Here is a 26232-nt window from a genome sequence, read left to right as displayed (position 1 = left end):
TAAAAAGACACGTCAAGATCGCTTACCTTCTATCTAATGCTAAAAAAAAGAAGTACCTATAGAGGTAGACCCGTGTCCTATTTCACGAACCTACATGTTACTATTTTACAAGCGTCTTTGTTTAACAGTATGCATTGAAAAGAGACTACCACCTGTAAATTATAATTTGTAGATTGAAATGGGCCTCTGGAATTAGAATCGTGCAAGTTACATTACATTGCGAGGCCGCAAAGCGAATGAAGTGGTTAATAGAGCGCCGCTTTGTCATTGGCACAATAAGGGCACAATCGTCGTTCTATCCGAACCTGTATATTGCCATAAAAAAAAAATAGAGCGCCGCTATGTAATGCAAATTGCACGATTTTTCTTGCAGTTCATTTATTGTCAAACGTAATTTGAATCTCAATTGTTTTTACCACTTCCTTCTGTCACATGGTAGGTATATGACGAGGGTAGAAAGAGATGTTGAATGCACTCTAGACCATACGGCCTGTGGGCTTTATACTGTCATTCGGTCAGTCAATTCCTACCCCCATGTTCTCTATTTGATGTCAGCTCTCCATAGTCGGTGTTAACTGTCATACTGTAAAATTGAAAATCGTCCTATGAATTGACTATTTTGAATTCATAATCAATATTACAATTATTATCGTTCAAAGTGTCTTTTGTCAAAATGTAGAGCTGAAAAATATTTAGAACCAGCTATCTTATCGTCGTGTATGAATTACCTAAGCCCGATTTTGTTATGTATGTCTGAATCAAGACCGAAACGTAATACGTAAGCTCAAAACAATGATGGTGGAGCAATATCTCCATCTTAGGCCTCTAGGTTGGCAACGCGTTTGCAATACCCCTGGGCGGTGGAGACATCTTACCATCAGGAGACCCACTAGCTCGTTTGCCTTCCAGTCGTATAAAAAAAATAATTACAACTAGTACTTATTCTCAGCCTACGTAAATACAAATGATCCTTATTTCTTACGGCCCATATCAAAGTCAATGTTACCATGAGACAAGATTCCATTTTTAAGGTTCCGTAGCCAAAATGGCAAAAACGGAACCCTTATAGTTTCGCCATGTCTGTCTGTCTGTCTGTCTGTCCGTCCGCGGCTTTGCTCAGGAATTATCAATGCTAGAAAGTTGTTCCCATAGACGTGAAAAGAGGGTGTTTTTTTTCTCTCATCCAGCCTTGTAGTGTGGGGTATCGTTGGATAGGTCTTTTAAAACCATTACGGGGTTGCGAAAACTATTTTTCGATTCAGTGATTTATTTGAAAAATAATCAACTTAGTGCAAATTTTCATTAAAACCGAGCGTCCCCCCCCTCTAAAATCTAAACCTAAACAAAACCGTGTGATGAAAAATTTGAAAAAATCAGGATGGTAGTTAGTATATCAAACTCACAAGAAAAACTATAATGGTTAAATTTTCTTGAGAATTATTAGTAGTTTAAGAGCAAATAGCAGCCTAAGGTATAAAATATACGTAAACTTGGAATATTCCGTACAAAAAACGAAACCTTAGAAGAATATTACTTAATTTTTTCGTAATGGCTTTGGAACCATATTTCGGGCATGTCCGACACGCTCTTGGCCAGTTTTGATGATATTCAGGATAGTCAATTTTCCTTGTTGATGTACTTATTTTCAATTTGTATTTTTCTGTTTAGGGCCTATAACTGTCCCCAAAAGTAGCCCCTAAGTTTAAAATTCATTAATTTATGTTTCATCATAATTATGTGTATATATATATGTGTGTTTGTTCCCGCTTTGACGCTTAACATATCTACCCAACCGACCGTCATGAAAATTGTTAACTATGGCGATACTTCGAGATTAAGAAGGATACAAGACATTTTTTATCCCGAGAGTAGAGTTAAACGATTTTATGGCTTATCAAGTCGCGGGTATCAGCTAATTTCTGTATACCTAAGTATAGATAGTACTTGAAGGAAGATATCGTACTCGTATCTGAGTACATCGGACGGCGCTAAAATCCCGACCACCGACTCGCGCAACGTTAAAGCCGCAACCCAAACCGCATCGCAAAGATATCATCACGATTTTAATTCATTGTATAAACCTTTATTTTCCGCATGTGCTAGTCGTTATCACCGAATTGGGGTAAAATCTTAGGGGGAACAGTTCTCTGCATTACTTAGTAAATACTGGGGTGTTTGAAAATCGATGGGGGAAGGGGGTGACGCGCGCTTGCGTTAAGCGGGGGTACGTCGCGTGTTGGACTCAGGCCGCCGCCGTCGCCGCACGCCACCGACTGTAACAGGTCCTGACTTGTTGCGAGAGCCACCTGTTAACACATGGAGGCACCGTGAACCCCCAGGTGAGCAGCTATTGCGAATTTACCATTTTCCTGACGAATGGGGACGGCACGCGCCATTTTGACGCGCGCTTTCCCGCCAATTTCAAGTTTCGAATGTTGTCTGTGGCATTGCGTTAGATTTTTCTGAGGTTCTTTACAGGAAGCGATTATTGCTGTTCGGTTTTTTTATCGGTTTGCTCCACAACACGATTTTATGTTCTATGAAACCACTTGAAACGATCTTAATTATACTTACGTCATGTTTTGAATATCTCATGTGTACCTATTTCGTATTAAACAAGCATTTTGAAATGCCTGTAGGCATGTTCATTAACGAAATCTTCTGAAGTGAAGTTTGAAAGCCATTGCCGCCATCAACGGCGTAAACGTATGTTAAACTTTTTAAATCTTTTCAACGAGATATGTTTCGTATTTTGAACTCGCCCGCAGTCAGGTTTCATCCTTTGAAAGGCTTCAGTTGGAAACACGTAGTTCAGTTTAATCTACACTCCTATTGGATATAGTTTAATTATAGTTTTTGTCGGATACCCACTTCATGAGCAACCAAAAAACAAACCTAAATTGTATCCTTCCTAGATTTAAACACCCGTCCTTATTTATCTTGAACCGAGTGAAAGAGAGTTGCTTTTGCTCTGCGGTACTTTACCGGCTTAGTAGTTGTCGCATAGTTTTAGGAATGAAAAGAGTGCCGTGTAATTTTTGTTTGTTGGAACTCACATAGAGAGGTTTCCTTGCCTGTTGCATTCAATGCAAGGGGGGTGCATGCTTAAGGTATGCTGCTACATGTACGTCGTCGATACAGTACTGTTACTGTGCCCTAAGTGTAAAGTACATGTGACGTAGGTTACAGTCAACGTCATAAATAATTGATCACTTCTGTACCTTGTCGCTTTCGGTCGTTACGCAATTTCGTATGGTTTTTCAAACATGACGTTAAAGTGACAAGTAGGTACCTACCTACAAAAGTGATCACTATTTATGACGTTGACTATACCTGGCGGAAAATGTTAAGCTGTCCCATAGTTCTGGTAGATATTAGGTAAAACAAGCTTTAACATAAAGGAAACATAGGCTCTAGGCAATGCCTAGATTGCCACTCAAAATACCATATATACCCGTATCACGCTATTTTTACACAAGTAATATTTACCTCGACGTTTCGGCAACGTTACAGTTGCCGTGGTCACGAGTAGACTGAAGTGTGGGGTGTCAAGTTCGCCTAGCAGCACGAGTTCTTCGAACTACCCTCACTTGATCACTAATAGTACCGGCACTCGTATCGCGAACTACCCGTACTTGGTCATTTTTATTAGTCACTGTAAAAACGTACTGTATTACAAAGCATCACACAAAATACTAACGAAATAAGACCAATTGATTGTTTGCTCTCGAAACCTGTAAAATCCCGAAATCCCATCCGCTAAGTCTAGCTAAAGATATAAAACTACATCTTTTAAAACGATGTTAGTACAAATTCCCGCACCTAAGCAGCAAAATTCCAAAATTTCGATCGAGGGTTATTATTCAAGCGTTTACTTTATTTGATATACGTGGGCACATTTTTGTTGACATTCTGTTATAGTTTCAAGATTATCTAGTACAGCGGAGTTCGTTAACTTCTGAGCAAAACTTTGATCCAAAATATGTGAACATTAAATCTATTGTTAACGGCTTATAAGCGTGTTCAAATATTTTTGATCAAATTCTTGCTCGGTGTTAGAATAATAAATAGCAATGCAAATACTCTTTGCTTGTTTCTAGTTTTGTGTCAGAGGTCGGCATCTCTATGTTCGACTGAAGTTTCCGTTTCCGGTCGCTTAGCTTTTGTTACAATCTTTATGTCATACAGAATTTACGTTGTGCAAGAATAAAATCTTTTCTTTATTGTTTCGAAACCAGTTTTCTTATTTAATTAACTTCAGGCTATGGGCCCAGAGACGCCAGCCTGTTATTTAAGTTAAGAGATGTGGTGAGCAAATAACATCGACCATTTTGAATATCGGCGGAGAGTGGGTTAGGTTTGCCGGCGAGCGGCCATTACAAATTTTCGTCGAGAAGGTATACTTGCGGTTGGCAAGGCAGGAAAGGAAGATGGAAGTAAATACGAACAACGTAATGAAACTGGAAGGAAACAGGAACTGGAATATCTGGAAATTTCAAACTACAGTACTACTGAGAGGTCAGGGATGGTTGGACATCGTAGAGGGACGAACTTTAATACCCGAAGATAAAGTGGCAAGACCCATTTGGGAGGCTAACGACGCTAAGGCTCAGACATTAATGGTGACAAGAATGTCAGAAGATGTCATGGTGCATCTGATATCATGCAGAACGTCAGCTGAAATGTGGAAAAAGCTTTTAAGCGTCTATGAACAGAAGTCTGAGACGAGTATTCATATTGCACAGCAAAGATTCTTTCAATATAAATATGAAGAAGGGTTGAAATGTCAGTATTTTTATCAAGAGTTCACGAAATGCAAAACCAGTTAAAGCAGCTGGGAGAAGAAATCTCCGATAAATTCACAATCACGAAAGTACTAATGTCGCTTCCGGAAGAATACAAGCACTTTGTGTCAGCTTGGGAGTCTGCTCCGGACGAGAAACAAACTTATGACAATCTCGTGGCAAGACTTTTAGTGGAGGAAGAGAGATTGAAAGAGAAAGGCGGACCATCGCAGTCGTCCGCAGCATTTGTTGCGAAGAAAATAGTAGACAAACGGAACATTAAGTGTTTTAAGTGTAATAAATTCGGACATTATGCGAACGAGTGTAGAAGCAATACTTCGAACTATCGTGACAGCAGGTCAAATAATAATAACAATCGTCCGAGTACATCAAGTTCAGATAATAGGTGCTATTATTGCAAGTAAAATTGGACATAATAAGTCGCAGTGTCGTTTCAAGAAAAATAAAGAAGATAATAAAAATAATGCATTTGTGGTATCTAATTCGTGTGAGGAACATTGTCATATGAAGTGGCTCGTAGATTCCGGGGCCAGCGAACATATGTGTTGTGACAGATCGTTATTTTCATCATTTACAAGTGCCTCGCAAAAATCCGTAGTAGTTGGAAATGGCGCCGTGATTAGTGTTTTGGGACGTGGACAGATGTCAGTGCAAGTCAGCAATGGGAGTGAATGGATTGACACGACGATTGACAACGTCTTGTTCGTTCCCGATTTAAAAACAAACTTATTGTCTGTGAATCGCGCGGCTGACCGCGGATATGTCATTGTGACAGATGACAATTCGTGCAAATTTTTGAAAAATGGCGTTGTTTGTGCGATCGCAAATAGAGTTGAAAACTCTTATTATATGGTTTTTCGATATAAATGTGAAGCTGCGAGTGTTGCAAAAGTAGTAAAGAACGATCTGTATGAGTGGCATGAAAAATTAGCGCACCAAAACTTCGATTACGTCAGGAAAGTGTTGGAGAAAAATAACATTGAAACAAAACAAACCGCGTCTCAATGTGAAAGTTGTTTAAAGGGAAAAATACACAGATTACCGTTTAAGAAGAGCGAAACTGTAAGCACCAAGACGTGCGAAATAATACATGGGGACACGTGTGGGCCCATGGAGGAAGAATCGATCGGCGGGTCGAGATATTTTGTCGTACTGAAGGATGACTATTCGAACTTCAGAACCGTGTATTTTGTGAAAGCTAAACACGAAATAAAGAGCTGTTTGGAGGATTTCTTTAACAAGTCAGAAAATGTTACCGGAAACAGAGTGAAAACTTTTAGAACTGATAATGGATCAGAGTTTATAAACAAAGAAATGATGGAACTATGCTCGAGAAGGGGGATAGTACATCAAACCACCGTTATATATTCACCAGAACAGAACGGAAAATCGGAACGCGAAAACAGAACGCTTGTCGAAGCAGCTAGGACAATGCTACATGCTAAGAATTTACCCAAGAAATTGTGGGCTGAAGCAGTCAACACTGCTGCATTTGTCTTGAACAGAACAGGGAAAGGCAAAGAGGGAAAATCGCCATATGAAATATGGACTAATAAAACTTTTGACATACATCAGCTAAAGGCTTTTGGTTCACCAGTGTATGTTCACATTCCGAAGGAGAAGAGAAGAAAGTGGGACCAGAAGGGTGAAAAAGGAATGATGGTTGGATATGGTGAAAATGTCAAAGGGTACAGAATATACTACCCAGAGAAGAATTGTGTTGATACAAAAAGAGATATAGTTTTCTTAACTCAAGAGGGAAATGAAGAGAGTGAGACAGTAAGTGAAGCATGATATGTCTGAAACAGTGACAGAGGCTGAAGGTGAAGGGTCAAACATACTGAATGACACTCATGGGAGTCTCAATTTAGACTCATGTTCAGGCGAAAGTGAGTATCAGACTGAATATGAACCCTCCGAGGGTGAATCATCAGAGGCAAATGAGCCACCAGTCCTTAATGAAAGAAGAAGCCAGCGGGTAAGAAAACAAACTTCATTTTACCAGTGTCACAATGTTGAAAGTGAGCAGAGCGAGCCTACCACATATAAGGAGGCTATGAAAAGAAGTGATGCAAGTAAGTGGTGTGAGGCGATTAATAGAGAACTGCAGACCTTAAAAGACAATAACACGTGGGACTTCTGTAGTGCACCGGTAAGTGAGGAAGTTATTAGTAGCAAGTGGGTATTTAAATTAAAAGGCAATGGTAACAATATTAAATATAAAGCCAGGCTAGTTGCAAGAGGGTTTGAGCAGAATAGTGATTTTGATTTGGGTGAAATTTATGCTCCTGTGGCAAAATTATCAACTTTTAGAGTCTTTGTAGCTATAGCAACTAAATTGAATTTACCCATTTATCAAATGGACGTTACTGGGGCATTTTTGTATGGAGATATTGATAGAGATGTGTATATTAGATTGCCAGAAGGGGCTTATTCTGGGGAGAACAACATTGTTAAGTTAAAAAAATCTTTATATGGATTAAAGAGTTCACCAAAGTGTTGGAACACTAAATTCAATTCTGTTATGACTAGAGAGGGCTTTATAAGGTCAAACTGTGATTCATGTTTATTTAAAAGGTGTAATGATAAAGATAAAATGTATGTTTTACTCTATGTTGACGATATTTTGATTTTTGGTACAAATGAGAAAGAAGTTTCAAAATTTAAAGGAATATTGAGTAACGACTTTGAAATGAAGGATATGGGACTAATTTCAAACTTTCTAGGCATTCGTGTAAAGCAAAATTTAGAAACTAGAGTTACTGAACTAGATCAACAAGTTTACTTGGAAAATGTTCTCAAACGGTTTGATATGGAGAATTGCAAGGACATGTTAACTCCTATGGATCCTAACTTTAATGCAAAAATATTTACAAATAGTACTGCGCCTATAGATAAAAATATTGAGAAGTTATGCAGGCAGATGATAGGGTCTTTAATGTATGCTGCATCAGGTACTAGACCTGATTTATGTTTTCCAGTATCCATGTTAAGTAGATACCAAACATGTGCGAATCATGAGTTGCTATCTGCATTAAAAAGGGTGTTACGGTATGTAAAGCACAGTTTGAATTATAAATTAGTTTATAAATGTGATGATATTGTTTTGCAAGGGTATTGTGATGCAGACTGGGGAGGTGATCTCAAGGACAGGAAGTCCACCTCAGGCTATATGTTTATGTTGTCAAACTGTTTAGTTTTGTGGTGCTCTAAGAAGCAAGCTTCTGTAAGTCTGTCTTCTACAGAATCAGAATATGTATCATTAAGCATGGCTGCTAGTGATGCATGTTGGCTTATAAATTTATTAAGTTATTTTAATTGTGAAAAAGTTTGTCCAGTCAATATACTGTGTGACAACCAATCAGCTATAATAAATGCTAAGACAGACACCATAAAGCGTTTGAAACATGTGGATATTCGATATCATTTTGTGAAAGAGCTGATTAAGGGTAATAAAATTTGTGTTAATTATGTTGGCACTAATGACCAACCGGCAGACATGTTAACAAAGTCTTTAAGCAGAGAGTTGGTCTCTAAGCATTTAGATAAGTGTGGTATTATGAGCACTACTACTACTAATTAGTGTAAAATTGTTAGATTTTTTTTGTTGTTGTTTGTTTTACAATGTATTTGCATTGAGAAGGGGTGTTAGAATAATAAATAGCAATGCAAATACTCTTTGCTTGTTTCTAGTTTTGTGTCAGAGGTCGGCATCTCTATGTTCGACTGAAGTTTCCGTTTCCGGTCGCTTAGCTTTTGTTACAATCTTTATGTCATACAGAATTTACGTTGTGCAAGAATAAAATCTTTTCTTTATTGTTTCAAAACCAGTTTTCTTATTTAATTAACTTCACTCGGATGTTTACGGACCGACTGTAGAAGTACAGGACGCGCCTGAAAAATAATCGAAAATATCATCAAATTTTACGGACCATCCATAATTAAGTGTGACCACGATAATTGATGCAGTTGAAAATCTCAAATAATGACCCTTGATCTGTTAGACCGAATAATTGACGCGGTTAACTAGTTAAGAATATTTTAAGCTGCAATTCGTTATATAAAAGTTAAAAACTTCAACAAAAGAAACTCGAGCTCGTGTCTATTGTAAAACTGCGGTCCTTTATAGGTAACACGATCACGAAAAGTTCTAGACAAAAACTGGATTCCACTGAAACTCAGGCACCGATACCAACTCGCATGCAGTTTGCCCCAGTGCAGCTTGGAAATGGATTCTCAAGTTATTTTACTAGAATGAATACTGGCTAAGAGCGTGTCGGGCCACGCACTGTATATGGTTCTGTATAATATGCGGTAAATAGCCTACATTCCTATAAATATATAAAAAGTCCGTTAGTTTTTCAAAAAAATCGGACGCCCATTTAAAAGGTTATGCCAGCGACTTCGTCTGCGCGGATCTAGATTATCGCACGGTGGCGCCCTTTACCGGAATAAAAGGTACCCTATGTTGATTCTTGGGGTTCAAACTACCTATATACCAAATTTACTATACACAAAATCACTTTTTCACTTCTCATGCTCGTAAAGTTCGTGTTCATGCTGGATCAAAGTCAAAGTCAAAGTCAAAATATCTTTATTCAATTTAGGCTATAACAAGCACTTATGAATGTCAAAAAAAATCTACCACCGGTTCGGAAAAACCTCTGCTGAGAAGAATCCGGCAAGAAACTCAACGAGGTATATATATATTTTTTTTAAAACAGGTTTACAATATTATTAAATGACATGTATACATCACAAGTTCGCTATTTGAAGGGATTGCTAATGCGGATCGGAATTATTTCCAAATATCCCTGTCCATGATATAATCATTAACTTTATAATACGCCTTTGATATTAATGTCTTCTTGACAATAGATCTGAATTTTGTATCCGTTTCATTTATAATATTTTTTGGAATTTTATTATAAAAACGTATGCAATTTCCAGAAAAGACTTTGGTTTTAGCCAGTCTGTACGATGGAACTTTAAGCTTCCCTGTGTTTCTAGTAGCCTTTGGCTTATCGACGTTAGTGGGAAAATCACATATGTTCTTCCTAACATACATGATTATTTCAAAAACATAAAGCGACGGCAGGGTTAGGATATCTGTTTCCTTAAAAAAAGATCTTAAAGATTCACGCGTCTTCAAATTATAAATTGCTCTAATTGCTCTCTTTTCTAAGATAAAAATTGACTCAATGTCTGCAGCAGATCCCCATAAAATAAGGCCGTACGAAATAATGCTATTAAAATAATCTACACACTGGGCGACATAAAATGACTTTTTATGCCCTAGTGCATAAAGTAAAATCTTTGTCTAAGACCAAGGTAATCAGGTGTCAACAGCCACAAAAAAGTTTCTATATATTTTTTAATTTTTTTTTTAAATAGCTTATAATGTGTCCCACTAAAAACTTAAAATCAATCAAATCAATCATTATAACTAAAAACTTATAATTATATAGAAATGCATGAAAAATAAAAGGTACCTAGTAAGTGAAAAATTGTTTCCACTGTTGCTATTTAATTTCCTCTCAATCGAAGAAAAAAGCAGTGTAAAACTCGAGCATTAAACCCATTTTCCCTTCGACTCGTCTATCCGTACCGGCTCGGGTGGCTATGTGAACGCCTCGGGTAAAATGACTCGTTTTATGCTCTCGTTGTACAATCCACTATTTATGGTCTAGTGCATTAGAGAAAATTTTCATCTAAGACCAAGGCAATCAGGTGTACTTAAAATACGCTGACGCACCGTAAATCCATGCGTATTTTGAGCACCGGTTTTGCAAGTTACGCGACAAGAAAGTGATTTTAAGCGCGGTGTGGACGGTACGCGTTAATAAAATAATAAATAAAAAAACCCGACTGCCTTAAAAACAAGTGGGCTAGAACTTTGTTAAGTAGCTAACTTAAAGTTCAACAGTCGGGACCCATTAGGTAATAATTTTTGAGCGTCACTATTTAAATGGGTCCCGACTGTTGAACTTTAAGTTAGCTACTTAACAAAGTTCTAGCCCACTAGACTTGTTTTCTTCTTTTTAGTATTTTTTTAGGTATATTAAAACGATTATAAACTATATATATTTAGAATGGGACTCGATAGGTTTGAATAAAAAACATTTTTTGAATACTTAGAATTTGGCACCAAAAATCAGCCATTTTGATTTTTCAAGAATTTCATGTACCCAGTGTCACTCGCGTCATCAAGACGAATCCAATGACGTATCATTTATCAAAATCGGTTCAGCCATTGAGTAGTTACGAGAGGACATAGGAATAGACATACATACATACATACGCGCCGCTTCGCAGTCGGGTAAAAAAACATGGCGCATGAGGCACGTCCTGGCGTCTCAGGTGCGTCAGCATTATGTGTTCAATCTTTGCGAATATTAAACCCAAACCTGTATCATTATGCGAAAATCAACAGGTAGATATTACTTGAGTAAACACGGCGACTCAGCCTCAGCAGTGTAGATTGTGGACAGCGAAATTGTCTCCGTTATTTACATTGGCCTTTTAATCCTAAAAAAATACGAATCCCTGTGCTCGTTGTGAGGTCAAGGAATTCGAGTGGGATGCAATTATGGAAACAAAACGCGTAAGTAGGGCAGTGAAATGAAATCAAGTTTTATCTGAATACGGTATTTAGGCCATATTTTAAACTAGGCCTTCCTGCGGCTTTGCTTGCATGAACCAATCTGAAACTAAAACTTAACCACTTGACAGTCCGACGATAGTATGGTATCCAAAACCAAAATGCTCAACCCGTCCGTGGATATTTTGATGTCATAAAGTTTAACATTTCCTTGCTCACCCGCGACCTTACGATAGCTAAGCTTATGCAAAATATGCGTGTTCATGCAGTTCCTCCACCTCCACACTGTAAGAACACACACAAATCACACAAACCCATCTATCACCACCACCACACAAGCAAGGAAATTATTTTAGTTCATTGATATGGACCTCCGCAAAGTAACGCCTGATTCAATAAATTATTTGAAGCAATTAAATTGAAATTGCAGGATTTACTTACATGGAAGTTCATGATGTAGTTTTGGTAATTTGGAATTACCAAAAATATAGTGCCCGGTCGCTAAGAAGTTAATCCTGACACATTCATCATCATCCACATCATCCACTGCTGGGCTCCTCTCAGAACAAGAGGGCTTGGGCCATAGTTCCCACGCGGGCCCAGTGCGGATTGGGAACTTCGCATGCACCATTGAATCGCTTCGCAGGTTTGTGAAGGTTCCCTCACGACGTTTTCCTTCACCGCAAAGCTCGTGGTAAATTTCAAATGTAATTCCGCACATGAATTTCGAAAAACTCAGAGGTGCGAGCCGGGGTTCGAACCCACGACCCTCTGCTTGAGAGGCGATAGGTCAAACCACTAGGCCACCACGGCTTCCACACCCTGCCTGACACATTGCACAACAGTAACTATGAACTGTGATACTTGAAGTACCTGATTATTATTTGAAAAAAAAAAAATGCAATACTTACTACTCTGTCGCACGCAACAAGTAATCATTGCATTTTGGTCTATGATTCATATTATTAACTAACCGTTGCCCGCGACTCCGTCCGCACAGAATTCATTTATCGCTAACCCGCGGGAACTATGCAATTTTCCGGGATAAAAACTATCCTATGCCCTTCGGACTTAAGCTATTTGCATACCGAATTTCATCTAAATCGGTTCAGCGTCACAAACTTTCAGATCCATCGCATCCAAACATCTTCACAAACTTTCACATTTATTATTTTACTAGCTTTTGCCCGCGACTTCGTCTGCGTAGATTTTTATATTTACACAATACTCCATAGGAATGAGGTTAATATCCCGCATTGCCTGTTTCCGTGGGATTTACGAAAAACCCCTTCAAACTACGGCTAAACATCCACATCTATAATGCTCAAGGAATAAGATTTTTAATTCCTTACCATTTTCCTACATCGAGCGATATCAAAGATTGCGTACGATGATACCAATATTCAACAGAACAGTACAATCGAACGAACTGAACCTCAACCCTACTGTGCAACCTTTTGGGTGACACTCTTTCCCAGCCCGGATAATACCAGGATGGAAATACCGACCCTGTTTTTTGTGTACACGCCCATAGAAGCTCCTGTCAGTTTCTATAGGCGTGTACACAAAAAACAGGGCCGGTATTTCCATCTCGGTGTTATCCGGGCCGGGAAGGAGTGTCACCCTAACCTTTTCACACAAAATGATACAGTTGCATTGCCGCACAAACATAAAGCTTGCTGTGACAACGTAGCGTGGAATCAAATACCTAGTTCGATAGTACTCAATGGCCTTCATTGACCAAGTGTTGAACAGACATGCTACGGCACATCTACGAGTATATTATAGTCTTACGTCACAGAAGGGCACGACGAAATTCGTAAATCAGAAAGAAAGAAAGAAAGAAAGAAAAACATTGATTCGTGACATTTTTACAAATAAAAGAAAAAAGGAAATAAATTTTGTCACGAAATGGTCCCAACTCAGCATGATGTCAACCTTGCGGCCGACGCTGGTCTTCCGTTGGAACCATTTAAGCGTTAAAAGAACACAACAGCAGTGAACTCGACAACTAAAACAATTTTTACAATACACAAAACTAGTAATTTACAACATAAAATATACCTTAACTACACAAAATATAAATAAAAGAAAAAAGAGAATAATATGCACGTCTGTATAGGCCTATTGCCTTTGCCAATAATACAATTATTGACGTGGCATTAAAAAAAGAAAAAAGAAGAAGAAGAAGGAAATCGAAGTTCGTATCGTGCCATCCTTCTCACTCTCGTATTAAATAATAGTACCTGGGAGACCGAGCTTTCCTCGGCCTAAAATTCGATGATAAGCGTTTTCCCAGAGATAAGATCAAGCTAGATCAATTTTTCATCGTCGAAAACCCGCACATACCAAATTGCATCGAAATCGTTGGAGCCGTTTCGGAGATTCTGATTATTAATACAAGAATTGCTCGATCAAAGGTATTAGATTAGATAGATAGATAGGTTACTCGTACCGACAGCGGGACGGTACGATACGAACTTCGATTTTCGAATTTCGTAGTAGCCCCTCAGGTGACCGGGCGTTAATAGACCAAGAGCTGGTAGACACTTTAGAAGAAATATGAATATTTATTTGTTTTTCGCAGAAACATGTACATTACACATAAACAATTTAAGAAAGTAATAAAAGCAAGTTTTTTGTGAAATTGCGAAGCGGTCTTAGCTCAGCATAGTGTTGGCCGTGTAGGCCAACGCTGGTCTTAAAGGACGTCTTGCACAAGTACAGTCACCAGCACCAATATCTGTCACAACAAGCGTGCATAAATATCTCATACGACTCTATTTCTAGGGCCGGAAGGACGTGTCAGATATTTTTACACGCTCCGCTGTGGCAGATATTTCTAATTAGTTTTACATTTTATTTTGTTTTTATTTTCAATATTGTATGATTTTGTTTTGGTATTGTCACCTTCCGTAACAAGTTGAAGACAACTGTTTTTTTTTGTAATTTTTAGTTCGTGATAGCAACAAAAAAACGGAAGGATTATAAACACCTTGCTGTCTGTCTGGTCAGCACAATTTTCTCAGCCATGTTTTCCGCCATACTTAAGCTTTTCTTAGCTTGGGCCGCAAATGTGTTTTAGCATTGGTGCAGCGGGCGCGGTGTTGAATTTCACCATTAAAGGTCAAAATGGTTGAAAATCAATAATTTTTATGCCAGGCAGGGCACTCACAGAAGCTTGGCGTGCCGGGATGTGTATACGTAGCTGAGTTGAACTGCCTATTCACTGGAGCCGGGGTGAGGCAGCGGAGCGGAGCGAGGGGGTAATCGAAGCGGAGTTGCGGAGTGTGTCTGTGGAAAGGCGCGGAGGTACATAGCGGAGCGGAGCAAGAAAGTAACGCGGAACGGAGTTGTGGGCTGTGTCTGTCTATAGACGCGGAGCTATATCTATGTATGTACTCGTAGGTAGCAGGGATGTAAAGGATACTGTGGTTTTATCGGAATCGAAAGCGGAACCAGATGTTTTCTATTTAGTTTATCGGAACCAGAAACGGAATCGGAACGGAAAACGGAACCGGAAACAGAACCGGAGCCTGAGTGATAGGTGGTTGAGATGTAGTGTATTTAGCACGTAGCAAGCGGGGCGAAGAGCGAATGACTTACTTAAACCTGTTTCGAAAATACAAACTGAGACATGGATGCACAGAAAAACAAGAAAAAGAGACCAGCGCTGGGATCGAACCCAGGTCCTCAGCAATTTGTGCTGCGTGCCTGAACCAAAACCTGTTTGTTTTTGATGTACGCCGTTCAAGTTCGGCCGCCACGCTAAGCATTGACATCCGATATAACTTCTGTTTCAAAAGTAACGGAACCGGACCCGAACCGAATGTGTAAAACCAAATGGAAGTTCCGACTTAACGGAAACGGAATCGGAGTTCCGTAACATCCCTGCTATGTAGCTCAGCAGCTAGTCGAAGCGCATAAAGACCGCTATCCCCACTTCTTACAAGAATTGCTCGTTTAAAGTTATTAGATATAGATAGATAGATAAACAAGCCACGTGACGTGTGTACGTTAGATCGTTACAAAGTTAACTCAACAAGTAACAGCTTGTTACGAGTAAGTACTGTGTCAATCATTCAATATTAGAATCTGTAATACGAGTGGATTATACTTCACGGCCAGTACATGAAAGCACTAATTATATTACACCCTATAGGATTTATCTCCGCTCCACTCCGTTCTGCTCTAGTGGCCAGGCATCCGAACATAACGAGCGTGTTCTAGTCTAAAACGCTCTGAAATCCACTCGAAACGCTTTGATTCAGACTTTCACGACCAGAAGTCAAAGCGTTCCGTTCGAATTTACTATTGACCAAATGGTTCGAACTAAAAACGACGTATAAATCTTTGATACGTAAAGGGCATACGACATTTTAGAACGAACTAGCAAGCGAGGGCGACCTGTTACTTGACTATTGTATCGCCGCTCGTACCAAAAGCGACTCTGTGTGCTATCTATAACATACATAGATCCAGAACCTTGTGTCGTATCTAGTTTCTTCGCGCACAAAGGACCACTTGGTAGCTAAATCTTTCTTAGAAATAGAGTTAAAAGATAAACTTTATTCTTTTATTTGTGCTGAAATTCACATTTGATTTTTCGTCTTAAAGTCTCCGTGTTGTGTTACTCACCTGAGGCTAGAAAGAGAAAAGGTATTGAAAAATCACACAAGTATTGCAGATATCGAGTACCTATTTATAGAGCTCCATCGAACATTTACTACTCGATACAATTAGGTAAGCTAATCATCTTAATTACCGCCGTAAAGACATGGTGGCCTAGCGGTCAAATTCAAATTCAAATTAAAATCATTTATTCAGTAAATAGGCTGCAATGGGCACTTTTACACGTCATTTTTTAAACTACAAGCGCTTCCGGAAAGTCAATCATTGCCAAGAAGAATACGCCGCAAGCAACCGCAAACTTCAGTAGGTATAAAATTAAAGAAAAAAATACAAAAAAGTATACATATGTGCTAGAATTAGTTTACCTAAGAATGGTGACAGCACAAAATAAAAAGATAGGGCATACTGACGAAAAATTCTATAATTTGTGGCAACAAAAAAGGACATTTCCATACAAATTTATTGGGACATTTTGGGAAAATAAAATTTAGTAAAAAACTTAAGAAGATAACCTGTTGTATGTAGTAGTGCACAGAATTGATATGGGACTTATGTAATTTTTGGAATATGGAACATCGACTTATCTATACCCTCCTAACGCCCAGAGCCCTTTAGCACTTATTGTAATTTGAACATTAAACTCTATCATAAATTACATAAAGTTTATTGTTCATAAATCAAAAATTTGACTTGGGCGTTAGGATGATACGGACAGGTTACTACTACATACAACAGGTCATCTTTTTAAGTTTTTTGCCTATAGAGGTACCCTGAGGTAAAGTCAACGTCATAATAAGTGATCACTTTTGTACCTTGTCGCTTTCAGTCGGTACGCAATTTCGTATACTTTTCACACATGACGTTAAAATGACAAAGTACAAAAGTGATCACTTATTTATGACGTTGACTGTACCTGTCTACATTTTTACGAATCTGAGTCGAAAATAAGATTGATTTGCTTTATGCCAATTTTATAATACTTCGCTCATAATATAAAAGCTGTGGAAACGCGTTGTCTCAAGTTATGGGTAAACCTTGTTTGCTTGTGTCCTTATAAATCTCATAGTAAGTTCAACTGTCTGACCTAACGATTCACTTGAGAGAAGTCACGAGGAGTAGCTAGTAATAAATAAAGTAAGTAAACATAATACTCATTGCACGAAAGTTATAGAGTCAATGTTCTTATCCACCCTTCAAATTTCAAGTTTCAAGATATTCACAAAAAGTAATTGAAATAATTCCTCTGAAGCGATCAGGGCAACGACCTCACCCGCATCGCCGTGGCGTAGACCCTCTACGAATTCGTAGCCACCCGTAGCACCTTTAACTGAGAATCCAATATATTTTTTATTGCTCCAGATTTTAATAAAAAAGGAAGTTTCGAAAGTTGACGCGAATATTTTTTCTATTAACGAATTAAAAACGTTATATTTTTTACCTTAGCTAAGTATTAGAGTACTTATTAGATCGGCAGTGCCAACACCGATATAAGGCAATCGCCCGAGAGCTCAACACGCTAATGTCCAATAGATGGCACTCTGATGCCACCTCTTTTGCTTTTTCTTTTAAGAGCGTTTATACCTGCTGAGCTGGCAACGTTGCATTTTTGTTAGTTTTTCTCGATTATTCCATAAAAATTTAATGAACATTAAAAATATTGTCTTATAGAACACTTCTTTATATATAAGTTAATGTGTCTACTCCAATAATTATTCGTGGTGGACTTTTATATTCTTTAAAAACTAATTAATGTTTATGAACGGTTTTTAAAGAAAATAAAAGTCTATAACGAATAATTATTGGAGTAGATACATTAACTTATATATTCAGATGTGTTCTATCGGACAATATTTTTAAAATTTTATGATTTATTCGAGAAAAACTAACAAAAATGCAACGTTGCCAGCTCAGCAGGTATAAACGCTCTTGAGTGGTCATGGGCGTCGCATGAGGGTCAGTAGTCAACCTAGCTAAAAACTAGCTCTCTCTCTCTCTCTGGTCGTAAGATCGAATCCAGGAGGACTACTACGAAATTCGAAAATCGAAGTTCGTATCGTACCGTCCCTCTCACTCCCGTACTAAATAATATAAGCGTCAGCGGGACGGCAAGATACGAACTTGGAATTTTGCACTTCGTAGTACAGGGCCACGGCCAGGTTCGCGCCTCTGAATTTTTTAAAATGTATGCGCGAAATCGCACTTGAAATTTGCCGAAAGATTTTCGGTGAATGAAACCATGTGTGAGAGGCTTATACCCAGCGGTATAAGCTAGAGAGAGATAAAATAATAGTCTTTAAGATACATAATAGTTGCCCTCGAACACGTTCGTTACCTCCACCGGCATGTTATGTAGATGTAAGCGCGGACTCTGTTACCTGTTGATTACATTTTTACTTATTCAAGGGCCGGGCGCAACTGTCTAAAATATAAATAGAGGCTTAATACATTTCAATGGACGTAGCCCAAAGTTGGATTTGGAAGGTGTAAAATTTACTCTTTTGCTCCCGGGGGAACTTTGGGGGCGGCAGGCGTGAGCTTGCCTTTGGAATCGGAATCGGAGAAATACCGAAGGAACCCTTAATAAACAAAATATTTACTACATAATTTGCGTGATCCTAATACTGGCTAAGTAATACAGATCAGTCATTTTCTGAATCCCGAGATTAGGTGGTATTAACAACTCTTTACTTATTACATCTTTACGCAAAGTGTACGTAAATTGACTGTACCTATTCCAATCACTACTGGTATAGAGTGACGTAGCACTGGCTGAATCTAGATAAATATATCAATTTGAGGTTTTTATTCAACATAAGACATGCCAAATAAATTGAAACAGTCAGCTTTTTTAATAACAGACAGAATGTGAGCGAGAGTTTTGTTTCCGAACTTCGCGGTCACGAGTCCGGCTTTTAGTCAGAAACGATTTTTATCAATATTAAAATAAATATTAACAATGGGTGTTGTTTTATAAACGACACATATTTCCTAGTTTCTAATTAATCAGAGCTCGACCAGGCAACGGATAAACATATACATATTTATATAGATAAATACATACCTACTTAAATACATTTTAAACATCTAAGACTCGAGAACAAACATTCGTATTATTCATACAAATATCTGCCCCGACCGGGGATCGATCCAGGGACCTCGAGCTTCATAGCTATACGGTCGTCATATTGCCACCTTTCCGATTCTAAAGCCGAGTTTAGACTTGCGAGAAAAATCTTGCAAGTTGCATTACTTTGCTGCGCTCGATTGACCACTACAAACTCGTCGGCTTTACGGCCACGCAATGTAATGCAACTTGCACGATCTTTCTTGCAAGTCTAAACTCGGCTTTGTATTAATTTATTTGATAACAATAGTCTAAGACCCGAGTATAAAATAGCCTGTTAAAAAAAACTGTTTAAAAAAAAATACCTCGTTGAGTTTCTTGCTGGATTCTCCTCAACAGAGGTTAGAGGTGGTAGATTTTTTGACATTCAGAAGTGCTTGTTATAGTCTAAATTGAGTAAAGATATTTTGAGTTTGACTTTGACTTTAAACTTTCTGGATAAATTTTAATACCAATCGAAACTATGAAGCCTATAAAATGTATAAACGTTGGGTTATCTATTTTTATCCGTGCATAACTACGGTTGTCAGGTTTAAATCAATTCTAGTTTTTTTCACCCATTTTTGTAATAAACTAATCTTATATCACAGAAGCGCTGTTTTCACTGCAAACATTATGGTTTAGGGTTACCTAACTGCAAAAAATCTGGTTCGAATTTGCATGACGGTTGTAGTTTTTTTTACTTACTTTGGTCAGGAATTTTTTAGGCAACCCACTTGCTATATATTTATTAACATATTTAATTTAATATAAAATACTTTCATCCATTAACCAGTTCGGTGAAGGTCGTCCTTTATCGAATCTTCTACTACAATATATAGGTAGAACCACATTAGGTAGATACTTAGATAGGTAGATACTTATATTATTAATCAAGAGGTTAAAAATAATAAAGAAAGCTTCAGAAATGGCTCACAATATAATATTAATTTAAGTAGTATTAGAGGAAAGCCTGTTGGTTGAGGTATATATTAAAAGCCGGCCAAGAGCGTATCGGACACGCCCAAGAAAGGGTTCCGTACCGTAGCCATTACGATTAGAAGAACTTAATATTTTTCTAAGGATTTCGTATTGTGTACGGAATCTTCCAAGTTTAGGTATATTTTACACCTTAGGCTGCTATTTACTCTTAAACTACTACTAATTCTCAAGCAATGTCAGCCATTATAATTTTCCTTGTAAATTTGATATACCTGTTTACTACCATCCTGTATTTATATTTTTTTTTCCACCCAACGGTTTAGCTTTTAGAGGGGGGCGGGGGACGATAGATTTTAATAAAAATTTGCACTTTAAAGTTGAATATTTCGCAAGCAAATCACTGAATTGTCTATTCAACCTTCCAATGGTTTTAAAATACCTATCCAACGATACCCCACAGTATAGGGTTAGTTGAGAAAAAAAATGAGCCCCACTTTACGATGGACGGTAGTACGGTCAACATCAAAAGTAGCTGGTTACTTTTATACTCTGTCACATTACAACAAACAAATATTTCCCATCTACTTTTGATGCTGACTGTACATACACTAAAAAAATATTTTTAGGTTTTTTATTTTACCATTTTGTCGGCGTGACTGATATATTATTCCATGCCAAATTACAGCTTTCTAGTACTAACGCGTTAGAACGGTCTCTGAGCTTAACCGCGGGCAGACAGACGGACAGACATGGCGAAACTATATGGGTTCCTAGTTGACTACGGAACCCTAAAAACGGAGCACCCACGGTATTAATAAATAAATAATAGAATTGCATCCGCTATTCGTCTGATGATGTGATGTACAGTACAGTCAACGTCATAAATAAGTGATCACTTTTGTACCTTGCCACTTTAACGTCATGTTTGAAAAGCCATACGAAATTGTGCAACGACTGAAAGCGAAAAGGTACAGAAATGATCACTTATTTATGACGTTGACTGTACATAGCTCTCACGTCAAAATTACTTACAGTATAGCTTATTTTCAGACGTTGAAGCTCAGAGCTCCTTAAGTATTTCTCAAAGAGCCTCCTATGAAGTTTAATAAGTACGAACTTTATGCGCATCTACTATCTACCTCACGTCGTTTCCATTTAACAGCTCTGCGCAAAATAAAGATAATGCTCAATGTTAACTGCATATTGCAGCTAGCGTCGTCGTGTATTAAAAAAGTATTTACCATTAGATCTTGTACTTCAATTGAAATTCCGGCATTTTGCATCATTCCCGTGGGAATCCTTAAAAATTACAATGAGGGCTATCGTTTTTTGTCTCACTAGATGGCGCACTGTTGCGTGAGGTTTTTAAGTATGGTTTTGAAAGTCTGTTATTACGGGCGTGGAAACAAAGTTTAGATTAAAATCATATTTAATACACCTTGAAACCGTACCATATAAATATCGCGCATGCCACAGTGTTGCATAGTCCCCGTTTTGTTCGGAAAAAAGGGAGGACAAAGGTTTCCGAAAGACAAAACTGTCTCAAAACACAGACATTCATTGCCCCGGAACGTATATTTGCCATAATTAATTACAGATATTGCAAAATATTCACAAAATTATTCTAATTATAAATAAACCCGCGTAGCTCACCCAAAAACTATGAGATTTGACATTTCGGAGACCTCACGCTACACTAGCGCCTCCAGCGGCGAATTCATACGCGATAGCCCTCATTGTCATTGACGCTGTATAAAGAACAATAGTCTTTCAATTTATAGATTGGGATATTGGGATTTTATCCCAACCCCGTGGGATTATCGGTATAAAGAGTAGCCTTTTTGTTATTCCAGAGATCCAGCTATTTGTATATCAGTTTCATTCAAATTCGTCCAGTTTTAGCCTGAAGAGTAAAAAATACAAACACGCTTGCACTCACTAACATAATAGCTAAAGTCAAGGGCATATGTACGTTACCAAGATATCAAAAATATCTATACATCTTTATGCCACTTACCATAAGGTCGATGTATGCATAATATATTTGACGCTATGGCTGTATACATATTAATGCCCTCGACTGTACAATAGTACAGTCAGTGCCATCCACTTTTCTATACAACTAGTATAAAAAAGTGGATACATAAGTTAGGGAACCTACCGTACCTATGGTGTTTAATGAAAAATATTGGCGCTAGTGTCGTCGTATTTTCAATGACAGCCAGCAAATGCAGGAGTATAATGTTTTACCAGGATTAAGTGCAAGAGTTCCGTACGAAATGTACATCTATAGGTAAATAATTAAAACATTCAGTATTAGCAGAGCTCCTCAGCAAAATGTACGCAGCTCGGGGTCACTTTAGATAGCTACTGACATAGAGAGACAGACAAAAAATGGTTATAGTGAGGATCGAAACCATAGATAAGAGGTTTACTTTGATCCATAATTATGGAAAACCACATAAAAACGTAAAATAAAAACGTGATCGATCAATGAACACCAACCACGTGGCAAAGAGCCATAATCTAAAATCAATAATAAAACCAGAGGCTATTGCCTAACGTTTCTGACTTTCGCGATCGCAATCAAATGACAGATTTCGCATACAAAAACTGTCACTTGATGGCGATCGCGAGCGTCAGTAACGTTACTAGTACGCTAGGCAATACGGCCTCAGGACCAAATCAATCCCAAGGGCCACAGTTACCCTTCAGGGCCCAAGTACCCCGACCTTACGGTACCATCAGCCAAATATGTGGTCTACCACCCTAGAGTTGATAATCGTTTGCATGTCATAAAACAATAATGCCTGTGATAATGCCAAAAGACGTGTCTGTCAACTTGAAAGTTCGTCTTCAGCGACATATTAATTTGATAGGAACTTGTTTAAAACCACTTATTTGGCTGATGGTACATACATACACACGTACATAAATAAATACATACACTCGACAATCATGACTCTCCTTCGGGTAGTCGGGTAAAAAAAAACCGGCCAAGAGCGTGTCGTACACGCCCAAAATAGGGTTCCGTAGCCATTACGAAAAAATTAAGTAATATTATTAACGATTTCGTATTTTATACGACATCTTCCAAGTTTAGGTATATTTATACCTTAGGTATAATAAATGAACGATATTAATATTAAGTAAATAATAGTACACGTCTAAATAATAGTGCCTGGGCGACTGCTCGATCTAAAACTCCAAAAAACGCGTTTTCCCGGAGATACGACCAAGCTAGATCGATTGATCGCCTCGAAAGCCCCTCATTTTTAGATTCCAAATAAATGATTAGATATATAAGAATTGTTCCTTTGAACCTATTCGATTAGGTACGAGTAAATTAAATCTTAATAGAAATTTTATTTCACATAGTTTCCCATTTAGTTTGTACATAATCATTTATTTATCTGATTCCACAGTAAGGGTTATTCACGGCCTATATCGAACAATTACAATAAAAAACCGCTATTTGTACAAAAACGTCTTGGCTATTGACTAAAAAACTTTAAGTAGTTTTTAGAGAATTTAGTAGCAGAATCTTTTCAATAACTCATTGAATCAGGCTACTTTGCGAGGGTTAGTAGCTCGAAATCTTTTCCTGAATTAAACTAGCTTTTTAATTTTATTTTGTCCCAGCGTTGGCCGCGATGCCGCGCTGCTACATGGTGAAGAAAGGCAACCAGCGCCACGATGGGCCCCCGCCGTGCAGTCCCACTGAGGCCACCGTAGCGCCGCCCTGCTACAGCCCTGCTGAAGACCCGGCGCTCACAGGTAAGCCCCATAGCCCTGTAGTCCCATTGCCCCATACCCGTAGATAGCTTGGCTTTGCTACAGACCCGCTGAAGACCCGGCGCTCACAGGTAACTAGGACCTTTAGCTGAGCCACATATTACAGCCTGGTAGCCCCCATGCCCGTAGACTCCTATAACTTGGGTGTGCTACAGACCCGGTGAATATCCGGAGCTCACAGGTAGGCCCTTTAGTTGAGCCCTATAGCCCTGTAGCCCCATTGCCCCATACCCGTAGACACGTATAGCTTGGCTGTGTAATAACCCGTCCAACGCTTACAGGTAAGCCTTTTAGCTGTGCCCCATAGCCATTTAGCAATAGAACGTGCTCAGTCTACATTTATGACATCTTTCAGTCCTCCGAGGCCACAATAGCTCGTTTGTGGACGAAACGTTTATATAGACGTAGATAGGTGGCCCTGTAGTCAATCGTCAGGTCACCAATTGCTAAGCTAGCCGAAGCATCACGATTCCCAGATAGTCCCCATAGGCTGTGCCTTATATCTTAATTACTAGTGTTGTCCTTCTACATACGTAGCAGCCAAGAAGACCTCTTTTTCATTAAGCCGAGTCGAAAATACTTCATTCACACCAACTAGCCAAATTCAGCCAGCTAAATTGCATTAAAAACATTGTTTTACTGGGTAGTAACAAATTACGCGGCGTGTTTCCTCTGTTACATTGGGGCAATATTTCTCGTCGCGTCGTGCAACTGGTGGACATAATTCTATTACCGAAGCCGGCGTGGCATCGCGTTGCAATTGGCTCTTTTGTAAGCCGATAACTAAGTTCAGACGAAAAATGTTCCTTTAATTTTTGGATACCTAGTACGGCTTCCTAAAGGGTTTTTTTTTGCGATCGAGTCTTCTTAAGGGCCGAAGCCGCTGAGTTTTTGCTTTCTTTTATTTGTTTTTAATCTTTCTAATTTTAGAGGTGCTTCCTAAGGGGTTATGAGTAGAGATGCCAGGAATATTCGGCCACTATTCGGTATTCGGCCTATTCGGCACCGAATACCAAAAAAGCCCTAACCCTATAGTGTGGGGTATCGTTGGATAGGTCTTTTAAAACCATTAGGGGTTTTTCAGGCGATTTTTCGATTCAGTGATTTGTTTGCGAAATATTCAACTTTAAAGTGCAAATTTACATTAAAATCGAGCGTCCCCCCCCTCTAAAATCTAAACCGGTGGGTGGAAAATTTAAGAAAATTCAGGATGGTAGTAAGTATATCAAACTTTCAAGGAAAACTATAACGGTTAAGTTTGCTAAACAAAACAACGTGAATTGGTGTCTTAAATATTGAAATTCCCCCATTAAACTATTTAAACTTTTACATTTCTGTATTGAAATACACTAGTCTAGTTTGTATTACAATGATAGATAAAACAAATGTTTAAAATCCTTGAATGTACCAAATCTGGCAGGTGAAGTTTGTTTACATTTAGCTATCCAAACCAAATATAGGTAGGTACATTGCTTCTTTAAATAGACTTTAAAGTGTAATAAAAATAATTATTTTTAAAAGACGCTGAACTAATTTTATTCAGTTTCACCAGTACGATCTATGTTTTACTTAATTATTTCCTCGTGTTACAGGCTACACCCGGTATAGCCTTTTGTTTTTTGACCCAGTGTAGAATCTTCCGACAGTAAGTTCCATAAAGAATTTCTTCGTCAAGCAATACGATAAATGACTCATGTGAGATGGTCCTACACTCCCACAGTGATCACAATTCTGGTAGTTCGATCGTTATAGTTCTGAACCTAAATGTACTAGTCGCGGAACCGCATTCAATAAAATTATCTGAGTTCCCTGAATATTCCAATACGCCTCAGGTGCTGTCGACGGGAAATAATGCGCGAAAATATAATTTATCAACAAGCAACCTCCTGTGTAAAATATTACTTCGGTCTGGTGAGAATTCAGAATACGAAATCGGAAGTTCGTTTTACTTATTTATTTATTATTGGTTTGAGACAAAGAAAATAAAAGCTCTAATTGTCTTTCGGCAACTAAGTAAATATTCCCGCCAGAAGACGTGCGTGCAATGCGTCACTTGAGTGAAAAGAGTGATTTGATTAAGTAGGAGTATGTATCTAAGTACAGCTCACGATATATTTAGCTCACATTTAGCTCATTAGCTCGTTTAGCTTAGTAACTCTTGTGTGTCTGTGGTTTTTCTGATTTATTACAACTCTTTTCATCCACTCGCTCACTTATCGACTGAGCGATTTATCTGTGAATAGAAAAGTTTCTATGCCGTTCGCATAAAGCTCTCAGCGTAGCATAGCTTGGTCTGATCCACAAATAAGTTGATCAGTCTGCCACGGGTAGGTACAGGCTAGTTTATAATCTTA

The 26232-nt window shown here is 38.3% G+C and overlaps 1 protein-coding gene across 1 annotated transcript in view; it reads left to right on the top strand.

Annotated features, from left to right (window-relative positions):
• The first annotated feature begins 2258 nt into the window (after nucleotides 1–2258).
• The window catches only part of LOC141436820 (uncharacterized), a 32237-nt gene continuing 8263 nt past the window's right edge, over nucleotides 2259–26232 (top strand). The window contains exons 1-2 of the mRNA XM_074099900.1: nucleotides 2259–2339; nucleotides 23726–23860. Coding sequence (XP_073956001.1) covers nucleotides 23737–23860 — 124 coding nt within the window. The 5' untranslated portion in view covers nucleotides 2259–2339; nucleotides 23726–23736. The remainder of the gene's footprint in view (nucleotides 2340–23725; nucleotides 23861–26232) is intronic.

The sequence above is a fragment of the Choristoneura fumiferana genome, chromosome Z (assembly GCF_025370935.1).
Source record: "Choristoneura fumiferana chromosome Z, NRCan_CFum_1, whole genome shotgun sequence".
Lineage (NCBI taxonomy): Eukaryota > Metazoa > Arthropoda > Insecta > Lepidoptera > Tortricidae > Choristoneura > Choristoneura fumiferana.
The sequence above is the reverse complement of the archived record's forward strand: the minus strand, read 5'-3'. Positions and strand labels throughout refer to the sequence as shown.